General features: G+C 40.1%; 1 protein-coding gene and 1 non-coding gene across 3 annotated transcripts in view; both read left to right on the forward strand.

Moving 5' to 3' along the window:
* C1H1orf141 (chromosome 1 C1orf141 homolog) overlaps positions 1-14,537 on the forward strand; it is a 50,679-nt gene that overhangs the window by 26,502 nt on the left and 9,640 nt on the right. The window contains exon 5 of one of the 2 annotated variants that reach the window (XM_023207718.1): positions 13,450-13,594. The exons of the other annotated variant lie outside the window; for it this stretch is intronic. Coding sequence (XP_023063486.1) covers positions 13,450-13,594 — 145 coding nt within the window. The remainder of the gene's footprint in view (positions 1-13,449; positions 13,595-14,537) is intronic. 2 annotated transcript variants of the gene reach the window in all.
* On the forward strand, positions 14,050-14,184 carry LOC111541647. Its single transcript, XR_002731336.1, has one exon. It is a non-coding gene; the product is annotated as a small nucleolar RNA SNORA31 (small nucleolar RNA).

Raw genomic sequence — 14,537 nt, forward strand, 5'->3', positions numbered from 1 at the left:
GGAAACCTGCAGGGTTAAGGATTTTTGATAGGAAGGCTATGGATGTCAGTGGCCTCAGTGCTTTTGGGCTATGCCTTGTTTACACTGACAACAAGGTGGTATTGGAGTGTTACAGGATCACAGAGAAGACCTTCAATTATCAATTATAGGTTTTAAATTTACCCTGGCTTTTAAAGGAATAGGGTACACTCTTTTTTCTTTACCACTTCTCTTTCTTTCTTTCTTTCTCTTTCTTTCTTTCTTTTCTTTCTTTCTCTCTCTCTCTCTTTCTTTCTTTGACTTTCTGTCTCTCTTTTTCTTTCTCTTTGATTTTCTGTCTCTTTCTCTCTTTCTTTCTCTGCTGGTCTCTCCCAGCCTCTGCCAGCCACTTTTTGATGGCGTCAGCAGTGTGAGACTGCCACCTCCTTGGGTTTTTGCACTGCATGCAATAACTCCATGGTTTCCTTGTGGTATTTAATGGGGGTTTCCCCAGAGGTTAGGAACTCCCTTTCTTTCCATATTGTAGCATGGGCATGTAGGATTAGATAAGCATACTTGCTATCTGTATACACATTTATTCATTTTCTCTTTGCCATTTCTAAGGTTTGGGTAAGTGCCACTAGTTCTGCTAACTGGGCGCTGGGGGAAAGAGGCTTACTTTCTGGTACTGTTACATCACAAACTATTGCATAACCTGCCCTTCGTATCCCATTCTCCACAAATGAACTTCCATCTGTATATAGGTTAAGGTCAGGATTAGCTAAGGGGATTTCTAAGAGATCATCTCGGGTAGTGTAAGTCTGGACTATAATTTGTTGGCAGTCATGCTCAATTGGTTTCCCGTCCTCTGGGAGAAAAGTGGCAGGGTTGAGGGCTGCACATGTACGTATTTGAAGCACTGGTCCCTCAAGGAGTAGTGCCTGGTATCTAAGCAGGGGATTGTCTGATAGCCATAAACTTCCTTTGGCACCTAGTAGGCCATTTACATCACGAGTGGTCCAGACAGTAAGATCCTTTCCTTGTATTATTTTGATAGCCTCTGACACTAAGACAGCCACTGCTGCAACTACCCATAAACAGTGAGGCCAGCCTTTGGCTACTACGTCAATTTCCTTGCTTAGGTATGCCACTGGTTGTGGGGCTGTCCCATGAGTCTAAGTAAGGACTCCAAGAGCTATTCCTGCTCTCTCCATGATGTATAAAGAGATATTTTGTCCTGTGGGAAGGCTTAAAGCTGGAGTTTGTACTAGGGCCTCTTTTAAGGTTCTGAAGGCTGTTTCTGCCTCTGGTTCCCATTCTACTAGATGAGTGTTTGCCCTCTGGGTCTCCTTGATTAGAGTATAGAGGGGCCTTGCTATCTCTCTATGTCTGGGGATCCATAGTTGGCAAAAGCCGGTGATTCCAAGGAATGCCCACAACTGTTTAAATGTCTTAGGGTGAGGAAAAGCCAGTATAGGCTGTATTCCTTCCTTGCTGGGGTCCTGGTTCCTTTGACTAAGATTAGGCCTAGATATTTGACTTGTTGTAGGCAGAGCTGGGCCTTCAATGTAGATGCCTTGTACCCTTGATTAGCTAGAAAGTTCAGGAGATCGAGAGTAGCCTGCTGGCACGAGACTTCCAAACTGGTAGCCAAAAGTAAATCATCCACATACTGAAGGACTGGAGTGCCTGTACTTGAGAAGTAGCCTACATCTTGGGCCAGTGCTTGACCAAACAAATGAGGGCCATCCCTAAACTCTTGGGGCAAGACTGTCCACATAAGTTGGGATATGTGGTCTGTGGGATCCTCAAAGGCAAAGAGAAACTGGGAGTCAGAGTGCAGGGGACTGCAGAAGAAGGCATCCTTGAGGTCCAGAACAGTGAACCATTCTACTTCCTCTGGTATTTGAGAGAGCAGGGTATAGGGGTTGGGTACAACTGGATATAGAGGAATTACCTCCTCACTGATGAGTCTAAGATCTTGCACTAGTCTCCACCGACCATTCAGTTTTTGTACTCCTAGAATTGGGGTGTTGCAGGGACTACTGCATTTTCTTACTAAGTCTTGAGCTTTTAAATGTCTAACAATATCCTGTAACCCTTTATGAGCTTCAGACCTTAAGGGATATTGCCTTTGATAAGGAAAAGTAGTGGAGTCTTTTAGCCTAATTTGCACTGGGCAGGTATTTTTTGCCCTTCCGAATTGTCCTACCAATGCCCATACTTCAGGCTTATTCCCTCCTCAAGCAGAGGACAACAAATGGGTAACTTGTTCCCCATATTCATGTAGATAATAGCTCCAGCTTTGGCTAAAATGTCCTTCCCTACTAAGGGTGTGTGACTTTCAGGCATAATAAGAAAGGTATGTGAAAAGAGCAAAGTCTCCCAATTATAATGAGGAGGTGGGAGAAATATCTGGTTACAGGCTGTCCCAGGATTGGACCTTAGAGACAGCTGTCCAGGACAGGAGATTAACACTGAGAAAGCTGCGCCAGTGTCTAGGAGGAAGTCAATTTCTTGGCCCTCAATGGTTAACCATAGCTGGAGCTCAGTGAGGGTGATGACATGAGCTGTTGCTTGCCCCAGGCACCCTCAGTCCTGTTGTTGGATCATCTGGTTGGGGGCTTATGGCCCAGAGAATATTTGTCCTCTGGGGCAGCGTACCTTCCAGTGATTGCCTCGGCATAGTGGACATGGGTGAGGGGGCAGCTTGTTTCTGGCCTTTCTCTGATCTCACTTTTCCTTTTCGGCCTATTCCTCTTGGTCCCTATTATAGAACACTGAGGTTGCCAGGTTTAATAATGCCTCCAGATTTTGTTCAGGACCCAGGGCTCACTTTTGGAACTTTCTCCTGATATCTGCAGCTGATTGGTTAGTAAACTTATCTTTTAGGATCAATTGACCCTCGAGTGAGTTGGGTAACAGGGGAGTATATTTTCTTAAGGCCTCTCATAGCCACTCGAGGAAGGCAGAAGGATTTTCTTCCTTTCCTTGAGTTATGGTGGACATCATTTAATAATTCATGGGCTTTTCCCTAATTCTCCTTAGTCCTTCTAGAACACAGGTCAACAGATGTTTGCGACTCCAGTCCCCATGATCTGAGTTGAGGTCCCAGTGGGGATCCATACTGGAGGTGGCTTGCTGACTGGTAGGAAATTTGTCCCTTTCTTCGGCTGTCATTCTATCATTTACTTGACTAAGATACCAGGTATCTCCAAACTCTCAGGCTGCAGCTAAAGCCGCATTCTTTTCATTAAAGGCCAGGGTTTGATCTAACAACAGCATATCTCTCCAAGTGAGATCGAAGGTTTGCCCTAGACCCTGTAGGGCATCTATATACCTATCAGGATCATCTGAAAACTTCCCCAGGTCTGCCTTGATCTGCTTTAAATCAGAGAGGGAGAAGGGGACATGTACCTGGGTTGGGCCAAATTCCCCTCCCCCTACAGCTTGAAGGGGACATAACCGATAGCACAGGGGTTTCGGTGGTCCTTTGGAGATTTCTTTGCTTGTTTCCTTCTGGGCAGGGGTGATTAGAGGAGGCTTATCATTAACAGGAAGGGGAGCTATAGGGAGGCTAGGATATGGGGGTAAACTGAGAGGTCCTCTTGTGGGATGTAAATTGCAAGCTTTGCATAGTTGTGGATTCTCCTTCAATGAAAAGAAAGCTGGGACATAAGGTATTTCACTCCATTTGCCTTCCCTCTTACAGAAAAGGTCAAGCTGCAGAATAGTATTGTAATTTATACTTCCCTCAGGTGGCCATTTTCACCATCAGAGAGAGAATATTGGGGCCACGTCATAGTGCAGAAAAAAATAAGCCACTTCTTTTTCAGGGTTTGTTGATCAAATTGTTCCCAATGGCTTAGGATACATTTCAAGGGTGAGCCTGTTGATGCCTGAGTGTTTCTCATCTGAAAGAAAAAACCGCCCACGGTTTTGGTTTGTTTATTCCCCACCATCCCCCACCCCACCCGCCCCCACCCAAAAACCCGCAACGGTCCCTGGACCCTGCTGATCAGAATAGTTGTGCTCACCAACGCAGCAGCAGAAACCCTAATTTTCCTCTTAGACCACAAAGAGGACTGAGGAAGTTCGGATTTAGTGGCCCTTACCAATGCATTCTCAAAAACCTATTAGAGTCCTAAGCATTCTCTTGTTAGTATTGGGAGTTTACCCCTGTCCTGTAAGGATGTTATGCCCCAAAAATGAAGTGGAGGGCCATACCCTGAGGGAGGGAAGGGATGTCAAGGAAGAGTGATGCCTTTTGTCCTCACTTCTCATCATATGAATAGGAAAGATATCTTTTCTGAGGCACTCCATATCCTAGCTTCAGGAATAGCTTTTGTTAGGCCTGACTAGTCTAAGGAGGGATCCTAAAATTCCAGATAGTCCCCCCCAACAGCAGGGCTTCAGGCAAAAATTATGTCTTTCTGATTGGTGAGCCCAAGTACCTAAAGAAGGGAACAGAGTCCTGAAGTTTATACTAGAAATCATTCTCATAGAAGAAACTAGAAAAGCACCAGAGACAGGGAGTGGTTTTTAGAAGCAGGACTAGCCTCAGAGAAGAGAGGTGAGAGGAAGGTTTTCTGACAGGCATTAGGACCCAGGAGGCAAGAGTCAGGATAGATAGGATAGATGGGCGAGTCTTGCTTGGGTGACGTGACTTTGAGAGTTCCTCTCATGGCTACAGGGTCAACCAACTTTTTCTCCGGACACTGGAGCTGAATGGCTTTCCTCTCTGTCGACCCTCGGCTCAGCCCAGAAATACAGGAAAAGCGGAAACTGGTTCCAGGCAAACCAACAACCCCAAACTCCGAAGAGTCGGGGGTTGTTAGAGAGCCTTTTCCCAGAAAGTCTGACACCCGTGTCTTTAGTCTGGCATCCACACTAGTCGCTTTTAACTGGTCGACAGGTGCCTGGTGTTTAGCCCCCGAATTCTAAGGAAAAATAGGACAGAATAGCAAACAAAAGCGGTTGGATGGTACTCACCACTTGGCAATAGTCCCTTTGTGGTCGCCAAGATGTGTACAGAGTTTGTTCCTTCTGGTGGGTTCTTGGTCTCGTTGACTTTAAGAATGAAGCTGCAGACCTTCGCAGTGAGTGTTACAGCTCTTAAAGGTGGCACAGACCCAAAGAGTGAGCAGCAGCAAGATTTATTGTGAAGGGTGAAAGAACAAAGCTTCCACAGCATGGAAGGGGACCTGAGCGGGTTGCCACTGCTGGCTGGGATGGTCAGCTTTTATTCCCTTATTTGTCCCCACCCACGTCCTGCTGATTGGTCCATTTTACAGAGTGCTGATTGGTGCATTTACAATCCTCTAGCTAGACAGAAAACTCCTCCAAGTCCCCACTCAACCCAGTTAAGTCCAGCTGACTTCACCTCTCAGTGGTTCTTGAAGCAAAAGTGGGTGGTGTGTCTCCACATGCTGTTCTGTCCATCCAAATGGAAGCTGCACATTAGCCCTGTCTCCTATCTGCCATCTTCTCAATTTTCTTCCTAGAATATATCTTCAAGAAACTTCTCTAGAAATGTTGCATGGATATTTGAGAGTGTGTTTATTTTTCCAATATACTTGATTGATAATTTGACTGTGTAGACTTAGAGGTTCAAAATCATTTTTTTTCCTAGCCTTTGAAGACATTGTTCTACTGTCCTATATAGTTTTGTGTTGCTATGAAAAGTTCTCGAACTTCATGACATTATTTTTTTCTGGAAACTTTTTCAACATTGTGCTGAAATGTCTCAAGGCAGCCTGGCCAACATGGCAAAATCTCATCTCTACTAAAATACAAAAATTAGCTGGGTGTGGTGGCACACACCTGTAATCTCAGCTACTCAGGAGGCTGAGGCAGGAGAATCTCTTGAACCCAGGAGGTCGGGGTTGCAGTGAGCTGAGATCACACCACTGTGCTCCAGGAACAGAGTGAGACTCCATCTCAAAAAAAAAAAAAAGAAAGAAATGTCTCAAGGATGTGCCTGGGTGTGGTAGTTTTACTTTATTCTGTTCAGTGCTCAGTGAACCCCACTCTAAAGCTAAATGTCTTTCTTTAGTTCTAAAAAATGTATTTTATGTCTTTGCCAATTTCATCTCTACTATTTTCTCTGCTTTCTAACCATCAGATATTAGACCCTTTGGATTGATTTTCTACGTTGCTTTTCTTTGTTTTGTCTCTTTGACAGTTTGCCCTTTTTTTTTGAGATAGGGTCTTTCTCTGTTGCCCAGGCTGGAGTACAGTGGCATGATCACACCTCACTGCGGCCTCTACCTCCTGCTGGGCTCAAGCAATCCTCTCACTTCAGCCTCCTAAGTAGCTGGGACCACAGGTGTGTGCTACCATGCTTGGCTAATTTTTGTATTTTTTGTAAAGATGGGGTTTTGCCATGTTGCCCAAACTGGTCTCGAACTCCTGAGCTCAAACTATCCACCTGCCTCTGCCTCCCAAAGTGCTGGGATTAAAGGTATGAGCCACTATGCCCAGCTAAAATGATGCTCTTTATTATGGGAAATTTCCTTGACTTTTTCTTCCAGCCCTTTTATTGCATTTTTGTTTAGTAATCATATTTTACATTTCCAATGTTTCTTTTTCTTGGTAGTGGCCCTTCTTTCCCCCCATTGAATCCTGTCACATTTGTTCTCAAAGTTTTCTAAAGATGTTAGAGTTAGTTTTCTTAGGTTCTTCTCTGTTTCTTAAATTACATTTCCTTTAAGGTTGTTATATGTATCTTTGATATTGCTGATTTTTATCATATGTGGTTGCTATGGTCTGAATGTGTACCCCCAAAATTCATATGTTGAAACTTAATAGCCAATGTGATGCTATTACAGAGTGATGCCTTTAGGAGGTGATTAGGTCATGGGGCAGAGCCCTCACGAATGGGATTAGTGACCTTATAAAAGAGATTCTAGGGAGCTGTTTGCCCCCTTCTACCATGTGAGGACACAGAATAAGGCACCACCCATGAATCTGAGAGTGAGCCTTTACTAAACACCAAATTTGCTGATGACTTGATCTTGGACTTCCTAGCCTAAGAACTGTGAGAAGTAAATTTCTATTATTTCTATTACCCTGTTTAAGAGATTTTATTATAGCAGCTTAAATAGAATAAGACATTGGTACATTTTTATTTGTGATATTTTAGAATGAAAATGGGGTTAATTTTTCCAGGAAGCTACCATTAATTTTACAAGTAAGTCTATCCCCAGAATGAAAACCTAACTGTTCTGTGTATATGGCAGATTTCTCAACCACCTTACTTTAGGGTTTGAGGGCAAAGAGGAGGCAGTTGGCCTGGTAGCCTTTTTTGCAGACGCTACCATAAAGATAATTTTGCTCTGGGGAGCCAAAACCCGCACTAGCAGGAAGTTTATTAAGAGAAGGGCACTCTTTGTTTTAGCCTGGGATTAATTAAATACCATTTCCTGTAAATTGCCTGTGGGACAGGACAACTGGGAGATGGGAAAAGTGGTAACTGGTTCGGAAATTTCATTCAGCATTTCAGTTAATGTCTCTTTACAACTTTTGTTCTCATTCCCACCCTCAATACCTGCCTCCTCTAAGCCTAGAGTTTCTCCAGGTTTCACCAAACAGATAACATATTAGTGACTCTCTACTGTAAAGCTTCGGTTATCTTTCTTTCAGAAATCTGTTGAAATCTCTCCCAGGCACTGATCTGTCTTCCCATCATTCTCTCACAAACACATATGCACACATTCCTGTTCTCTTTCTTTTACAAGTTGATTCTTTGTGGTATTTCCTTGCGATAATCGTAAAGAGATCTTAGTAGGGCATGGCTATAAATAGCATGGCCCATTATATTGACTCAGAAGGACCCCTCCCATTTAAAACTTACACCTCTACTAGTTCCCCTAATCTACATTCATACTGACTCCTGAAAGGCCTTGATCCTTCAATAATTTCTTGTTTGACTTGTGCTGAAATATTTCTTAGACATATCTTCAGTGTAAGAAATGGTGAGAGACTGAGCCAAAGCAGTAGAAATGGGAATGTAGTGGAGGACACTGATTACGAAGAAATTAAGTAGTCAGGCTTGATGGAGTTTGCAAGTGATTGTAGTTAGTGCTTAGAATGATAATCCCCCAATTTCTTGTTTGGAAAACTGAAATTCCATGAAATTTGATGTGTTACATTTTCACTATCATTCAGTTTGAAAAAATTTTCTAATTTCTTCTTTGAAATACGGATTCTTTAGAAGTATGTTATAGAATTTCAAAATATTTGGAGTTTTTCCAGCTATCTTATTGTTATTGATATCTAATTTAATTACGTTGTGGTCAAATAATACATTATGTAGGGTTCCAATCCAGTTAAACTTCTATTTAGACTTGTTTCAGGGCTCAGGATATGGTCTGTCTTATTGAAAATACTAAGTGCACTTAAAAGAATGTGTATTTAGCAGTTATATGGCATAGTGTTCCATAAGTACACAAGTATATGAGTATATTTATAAATATATGTCTCTATTATAGATATAAAATATGAAAGTATATGCATAAATTAGGTCAAGATGGTTGTTAGTTTCATTCAGGTCATCTGTGTCTTTACAGACTTTTAAAAATCTAGTTATTCTGTCAATTGCTGGGAGATGTTAAAATCTTTATGATTATAAAATTGCCCATTTCTCTCTTTGACGCTGTTAATTTCTGCTTCATATATATATATATATATATTATATATATATATATATTTTTTTTTTTTTCCCAAGATCTTGGCCTCCACCTCTCAAGTTCAAGTAATTCTCCTCCTTCAGCCTCCTGAGTAGCTGGGATTACAAGCACCCACCACCATATCTGGCTTTTTTTTTTTTGGTAGAGATGTGGTTTCGCCATGTTGGCCAGGTTGGTCTCGAACTTCTGGCCTCAGGTCATCTGCCCACCTCAGCCTCCCAAAGTGCTGAGATTACAGGCATGAGCCACTGTGGCCAGCTTGCTTCATGTATTTTTTCGGTGTATATGTATTTATGATTTTTATGTCTCCCTGATGAATTGATCTTTTTGTTATAGTGAAATGTCTGTCTCTGTCTCTGGTAATACTATTTTTCTTGATATCTATCTTTCTTTTTCTTTTTCTTGAGACGGAGTTTCGCTCTTGTTGCCCAGGCTGGAGTGCAGTGATGCAATCTCAGCTCACTGCAACCTCCACTTCCTGGGTTCAAGTGATTCTCCTGCCTCAGCCTCCCGAGTAGCTGGGATTACAGGCATGCGCCACCTAATTTTTAGTAGAGACAGGGTTTCTCCAAGCTTGTCCGGCTGGTCTCGAACTCCCGACCTCAGGTGATCCACCCACCTCAGCCTCCCAGAGGGCTGGGATTACTGGCGTGAGCCACTGCGCCTGGCCAGATGTCTATCTTACCTGATATTTATAGAACCACTGCAGCCTTCTTATGCATCCTGTTTACATAGTACATATTTTTCCATCAGTTTACTTTCAACTTATATTTATAGTACATTTTTTATACACAGCATATACTTGAGTCTTGCTTTTTAAAAAATCTATTCTGACAATGTCTTTTAATTGAAATGCTTATTTCATTAATGTTTAATGTAATTGTTGATATGGGTGAAATTAAGTCGATCATTTTATTCTTTTTTGTTTGTTTGTCCCTGTGCTTTTTGTTCCTCTGTTCCTTCTTTTCTGCCTTTCTTTGGATTATTTGAATATTTATAAAAATTTCACTTTAATGTATCTGTTGGCTTTTAGTTATGTCTCTTTTTATTTGTTTGGGATTTTTAGTGGTTTGGGTATAGATTAAAGTATACATCATCAACTTGTCACAGTCTAGAGTAAAATTGTACTACTTCACATAAAGATGTAGAAATCTTTAAATTTTATAGTTCCATTTACTTCCCCAAATCTTTGTACTATAGTTTCTGTATGTAATACTATAAACCCTGGAGGACAGTATTATCATTTTTGCTTTCAGAAATTCGATGTGTTTTAAAGAAAGTAAAGGGGCTAAGAGTCTCCCTCTGAGGTTCTTATTAAACATGTCAGACTTTTCATTATTGTCCTACAGGTTCCTGAATTTCTCAGATTATTCCCTCAGATATTTTCTCTTTGTTTTAAGCTAAACCAGTTAACAGATGTTTTAATTCTATAATTTCCATTTTAAAAAGTAGTTTCTGTTTCTCTGATAAGATTCCCTATGTTTTTCCTTTACTTTGAACATATTTTACTTTTTTCATGAAGCATGGTTTTTTGTTAGTTTGTTTGTTTGGTTTTTGTTTTTGTTTTTTAGGTGAAGTCTTGCTTTGTCACCCAGGCTGGAGTACAGTGGCACAATCTCAGTTGCTGCAACCTCTGCTTCCCAGGTTCAAGTGATTCTCCTGTCTCAACCTCCTGAGTAGCTGGGACTACAGATGTGTGCAACCACCCCCAGCTATTTTGTGTGTGTGTGTGTGTGTGGATTTTTAGTAGAGACAGGGTTTCACCATGTTGGTCAGGCTGGTCTCGAACTCCTGACCTCAAGTGATCCACCCACCTCGGCCTCTTAAAGTGCTGGGATTACAGGCATGAGCCGCCGTGCCGGACCCATCAAGCATAGTTATAACAGCTGCTATAAAATCTGTTAATTTCAATGTCTGGGTCATTCAATATCTGGTCTTGTTGGATTGTCTTTTATGTTAACACTAGGTCTCACTTCCTCGGTTCTTTTAGGTCAAGTTGGGTTGATCTTGGACATTGTGACTATTGTATTGTGAAGACTCTGCACTCTCCTGTTGTCCTGCAAAATTTATTGATGTTTTTGTTCTAGCAGTCAATTATCTTGATTGTACTCAAAATACAAAATGACTCGTGAACAGCAGCTCAAATTTTAGTTCAGTTGTTTTATCCTTAGCAGGCTGCTTGCAGGAGTTTCTAAAGATGCATGGTTTAGAGTTTAACCAGAGACTTGAACAGGTAGTCTCTTACACATAGGAGTCTCTCATGCAGGAAATGGAGCTGCCATCTTTGGCTCTCTTCTTTGCATCATTCCTTTCTCACTTTCCAGCAGCTTTGTTTGCCCAAACTTTGTCTTCTGGCTCTTCTGGCCAGAAACAACATGGTTTTTCTAGCAGAATTTTAGATGCTCCCTGCGATGCCAACTTCAGTCTGCCTACAAGCTAAAAGCTATACAAATAGCAACTCCACTCCATGCAAATCAGTGATGCCAAGTGTCAATACTTTCTCTTTGCCACCTGCTTTTGTTTATTCTCCAGGACCTTAAGGTAATGTGTGTGCATGCATGTGTGTGTGCGTGTGTGTGTGTGTATTTTATCTAGAGCATTTTGTCTAGAGTCTATGGTTTTTATCTGTGGGAAGGTAGGTCTGATAGAGGATTACTCAGCTATGTTGAATCAGAATTCCCCAGTCTTTACTACTTTTATTATCTTTTCCTGTTGCATTACTGGGCACTCCCTAAAAATTTATAAATAATTGTGGTGATAGATGTTATTGTTGCCATGTCATAGACTAATATATTACCATTAACGATGATGTTGACTGTTACTTTTACATATATATAATTTTTAAAATTATGTTTAAATATTCTTTTTTTTTTTTTTTTGAGACAGAGTCTCACTCTGTCCCTCAGGCTTGAGTGCAGTGGCATGATCTCAGTGCACTGCCACCTTCGCCTCCCAGATTCCAGCAATTCTCCCGCTGCAGCTTCCCAAGTAGCTGGGACTACAGGTGTGCACCACCATGCCCAGCTTATTTTGGATTTTTAGTAGAGACGGGTTTCACAGTGTTGGCCACGCTGGTCTTAAACTCCTGACCTCAGGTGATCCACCTGCCTCAGCCTCCCAAAATGCTGGGATTACAGACATGAGCCACCGCACCTGGCCAATATTCTTTCTCACATTAAGAGAGTATTATCTCTATGTAGTTTTATTATAGTTCTTATCAATAATAGTTGTTAAATTTATCAGATTTATCAGTATTGCAGCTATTAAAATAATTACATCATTTTAATCCTTTTGACCTATGGGTAATGAGTTATAATAACATATAGAAACCTTTAATTTCTTGATGATTTTATTTGGCTGTTGTAAACTTGTACTAGTATAGTGTTGATCGGTATTTTATTTTAAATTTGTGAAAAATCCTGAAGTCATAGGTAAGATTAGCTTGTAGGCTTCTTTATTTTTCCAGACTTTGGCTTTTAAGACTATGCCAGCTTATAAAAAGAAATGAAAAGTTGTTTACTTTTTAATTTAATTGATATTATATTACATGAGAACAATTTTTTCCATGAAAGCTTAAAACAACTTATCTGTAAATCTATCTGGGGCTGGTTACTCTTTTAAACTATGTTTTAAAGGTAGTTATTTGAAACTCCCTTATATTCCTTTTGAGAATTATTGATGGGCTCCAATTTCCAATTCTTCGTGACAATGTTGGTAATTTTTCTTTAGGATAAAGTTGCTTTGTTTGTCTTTCAAGACATCTGTGGTCTATCCCCCTCACAACTCATCTTCTTACCTATTTGAACTTATCTTTTAATCTCAATAAATGATTAATGCCTTCCTGATATAACTATACTGTTTTTCTGCCTGTCTTATGAACATTCCAGGCTTATGCTGTTGACCTCGCCTGAAATACCCTCATCTTTTAAATCTTAGCATTTTCTTCTCCCTCTATGAAATCTTTCCTGTCTATTTTAGTCTTTATGGATATCTCTCCCTTTTTAAACTCTTCCCCATTTATAGATTGTATTGATTGGTTTGCTTTTTAGTGATATTACTCTATTTTATTTACTACTGTTTTGTATATGCAAATCCTATACCATAAAAATGTGAGGTCTTTGTGGCCTAAACTTTTGTCATATACCTTATTTTTATTTCATATTATCCAGAATGAAATATATTCTGTGCCTAGTGTGAAAAAAATGGGCTCCAAACAGTTATTTGTTTAGTTTGTTAACAGAGAACCACAAAGTATTCCGTTTATATTAACATGTGCATATGTATATTTTGAATGCCTAGATATGTGCATTTTAATAAAAAATATATGGACCCAATCTGATCCTCTAGTCTAGGAAAAGCCGGATCATTGTTTTTCAGTTTCTTCTCTACTCAGAACTGATCTGCTGTACCTACTCTATGTTAGAGAGAGTAATCGTTTGTTAAAACAGAGAAGGCTTTATTTCTCAGTATTTGAACTTCAGACTTCCCCTGAACTTGGAGAGAGAAATTTTATGTGAATATAAAGGTTAAGTTTCATAGACAAAGAAAATAAAATTAGTAAAAAGTGTGAGCATAAGCAGATCTTTTAACTTCTGAAGGTTTGTTTTCTCATTGATAATGCTCATCTCATAGTAGGTTCTTCTGAGAATTAAATCACATTTGAAAATATTTAAAGAACCAGACAGCTGTTAGTTATCATAATTCAATATTGCAAATGTGAATACTCAAACACAAATTATTTATTAATATACATGGAAAGAAATCATTTCTAAGATAATTTTCCATTTTTCCTGATGTTTAGATGGAAAATGCAAGGCCTCTGAATGTTCTACATTCACAGCATAGACAAGCATGTAGAAGATCACTGAGTTCTACAGACTTTTCTCCTATGTTCAACATTCAGTCTAATGCTCATAAAAAGGAAAAAGACTCTACTTTATTTACAGGTATAGAAATTGCATGTTTACATTGAAATAATTGAAAGTTACCTGCATCTGAACTTAGGGTATAAGCATTAAGAAAATCTTTAACTAAGAAATATTAGTCTTTGATCACACTGCAATAACGATCTTTCTCCAGCCTTCTTTTCTTTCTCGTAAACCTATCCGCACCACACTGATTCTAGTCATATTTAACAGGCTGTTTTACTTAGTTAACCAAATTACTGTGTGATTTGATTCATTGTCTGTTGCCTATGCTTCAAACATATGTTTTCACCTGATGGATTCCTGTTCGACTTTCATAGTTAAGAGATTTTAGCCTCAAATAAAAGAAAATCCAACTGCCTGTAGCTTAAACAGTAAAGATATTTATTATCTAAAAAAACAAGAAGTCCATCAGAAAGGCATTTGCAGGGTTGGCTCATTCAGGGGCTTTATAATGTCATTAGATATTCAGTTCCATGCATCTATTTGACAGACCTGGAGTAGTTACTGTCTACTGCTAAGGTTTCCACCACAGATGCAAGAAAAAAAATATTCTCGTGCTTTCTGTCTGTCTGATTGTGGCTGCTGAGATTGAATAGAGGAATACAGTGGTGGAAAAAATGTCCAGTTCCTCTCTTTCCTCAATGGTCTTAGCAGGTAGCTTGTCCTCCTATCCTTGCTGTACAGTATGATGACAACTATTCAATATAGCTTGTGTGACTAGAAATGCTTTTTATGCCTTGGTAAGAATGAAAAAAATGTTTTCCCAAAGCCAACTCCCCCTTATGTTTCTTTGGCTCAAAGAGCCTCATGCATCCACATCTAAACCAATAAATCATCATTGGCTTAGATCATTTTTTCCAACTTTTAACGTGGCCACAGTAGGAAATACTTTTTATATTACACACACACACACACACACACACACACACACACACACACACACACGGAGCAGAAGATTCAG

The sequence above is a fragment of the Piliocolobus tephrosceles genome, chromosome 1, assembly GCF_002776525.5.
Source record: "Piliocolobus tephrosceles isolate RC106 chromosome 1, ASM277652v3, whole genome shotgun sequence".
Taxonomy (NCBI): domain Eukaryota; kingdom Metazoa; phylum Chordata; class Mammalia; order Primates; family Cercopithecidae; genus Piliocolobus; species Piliocolobus tephrosceles.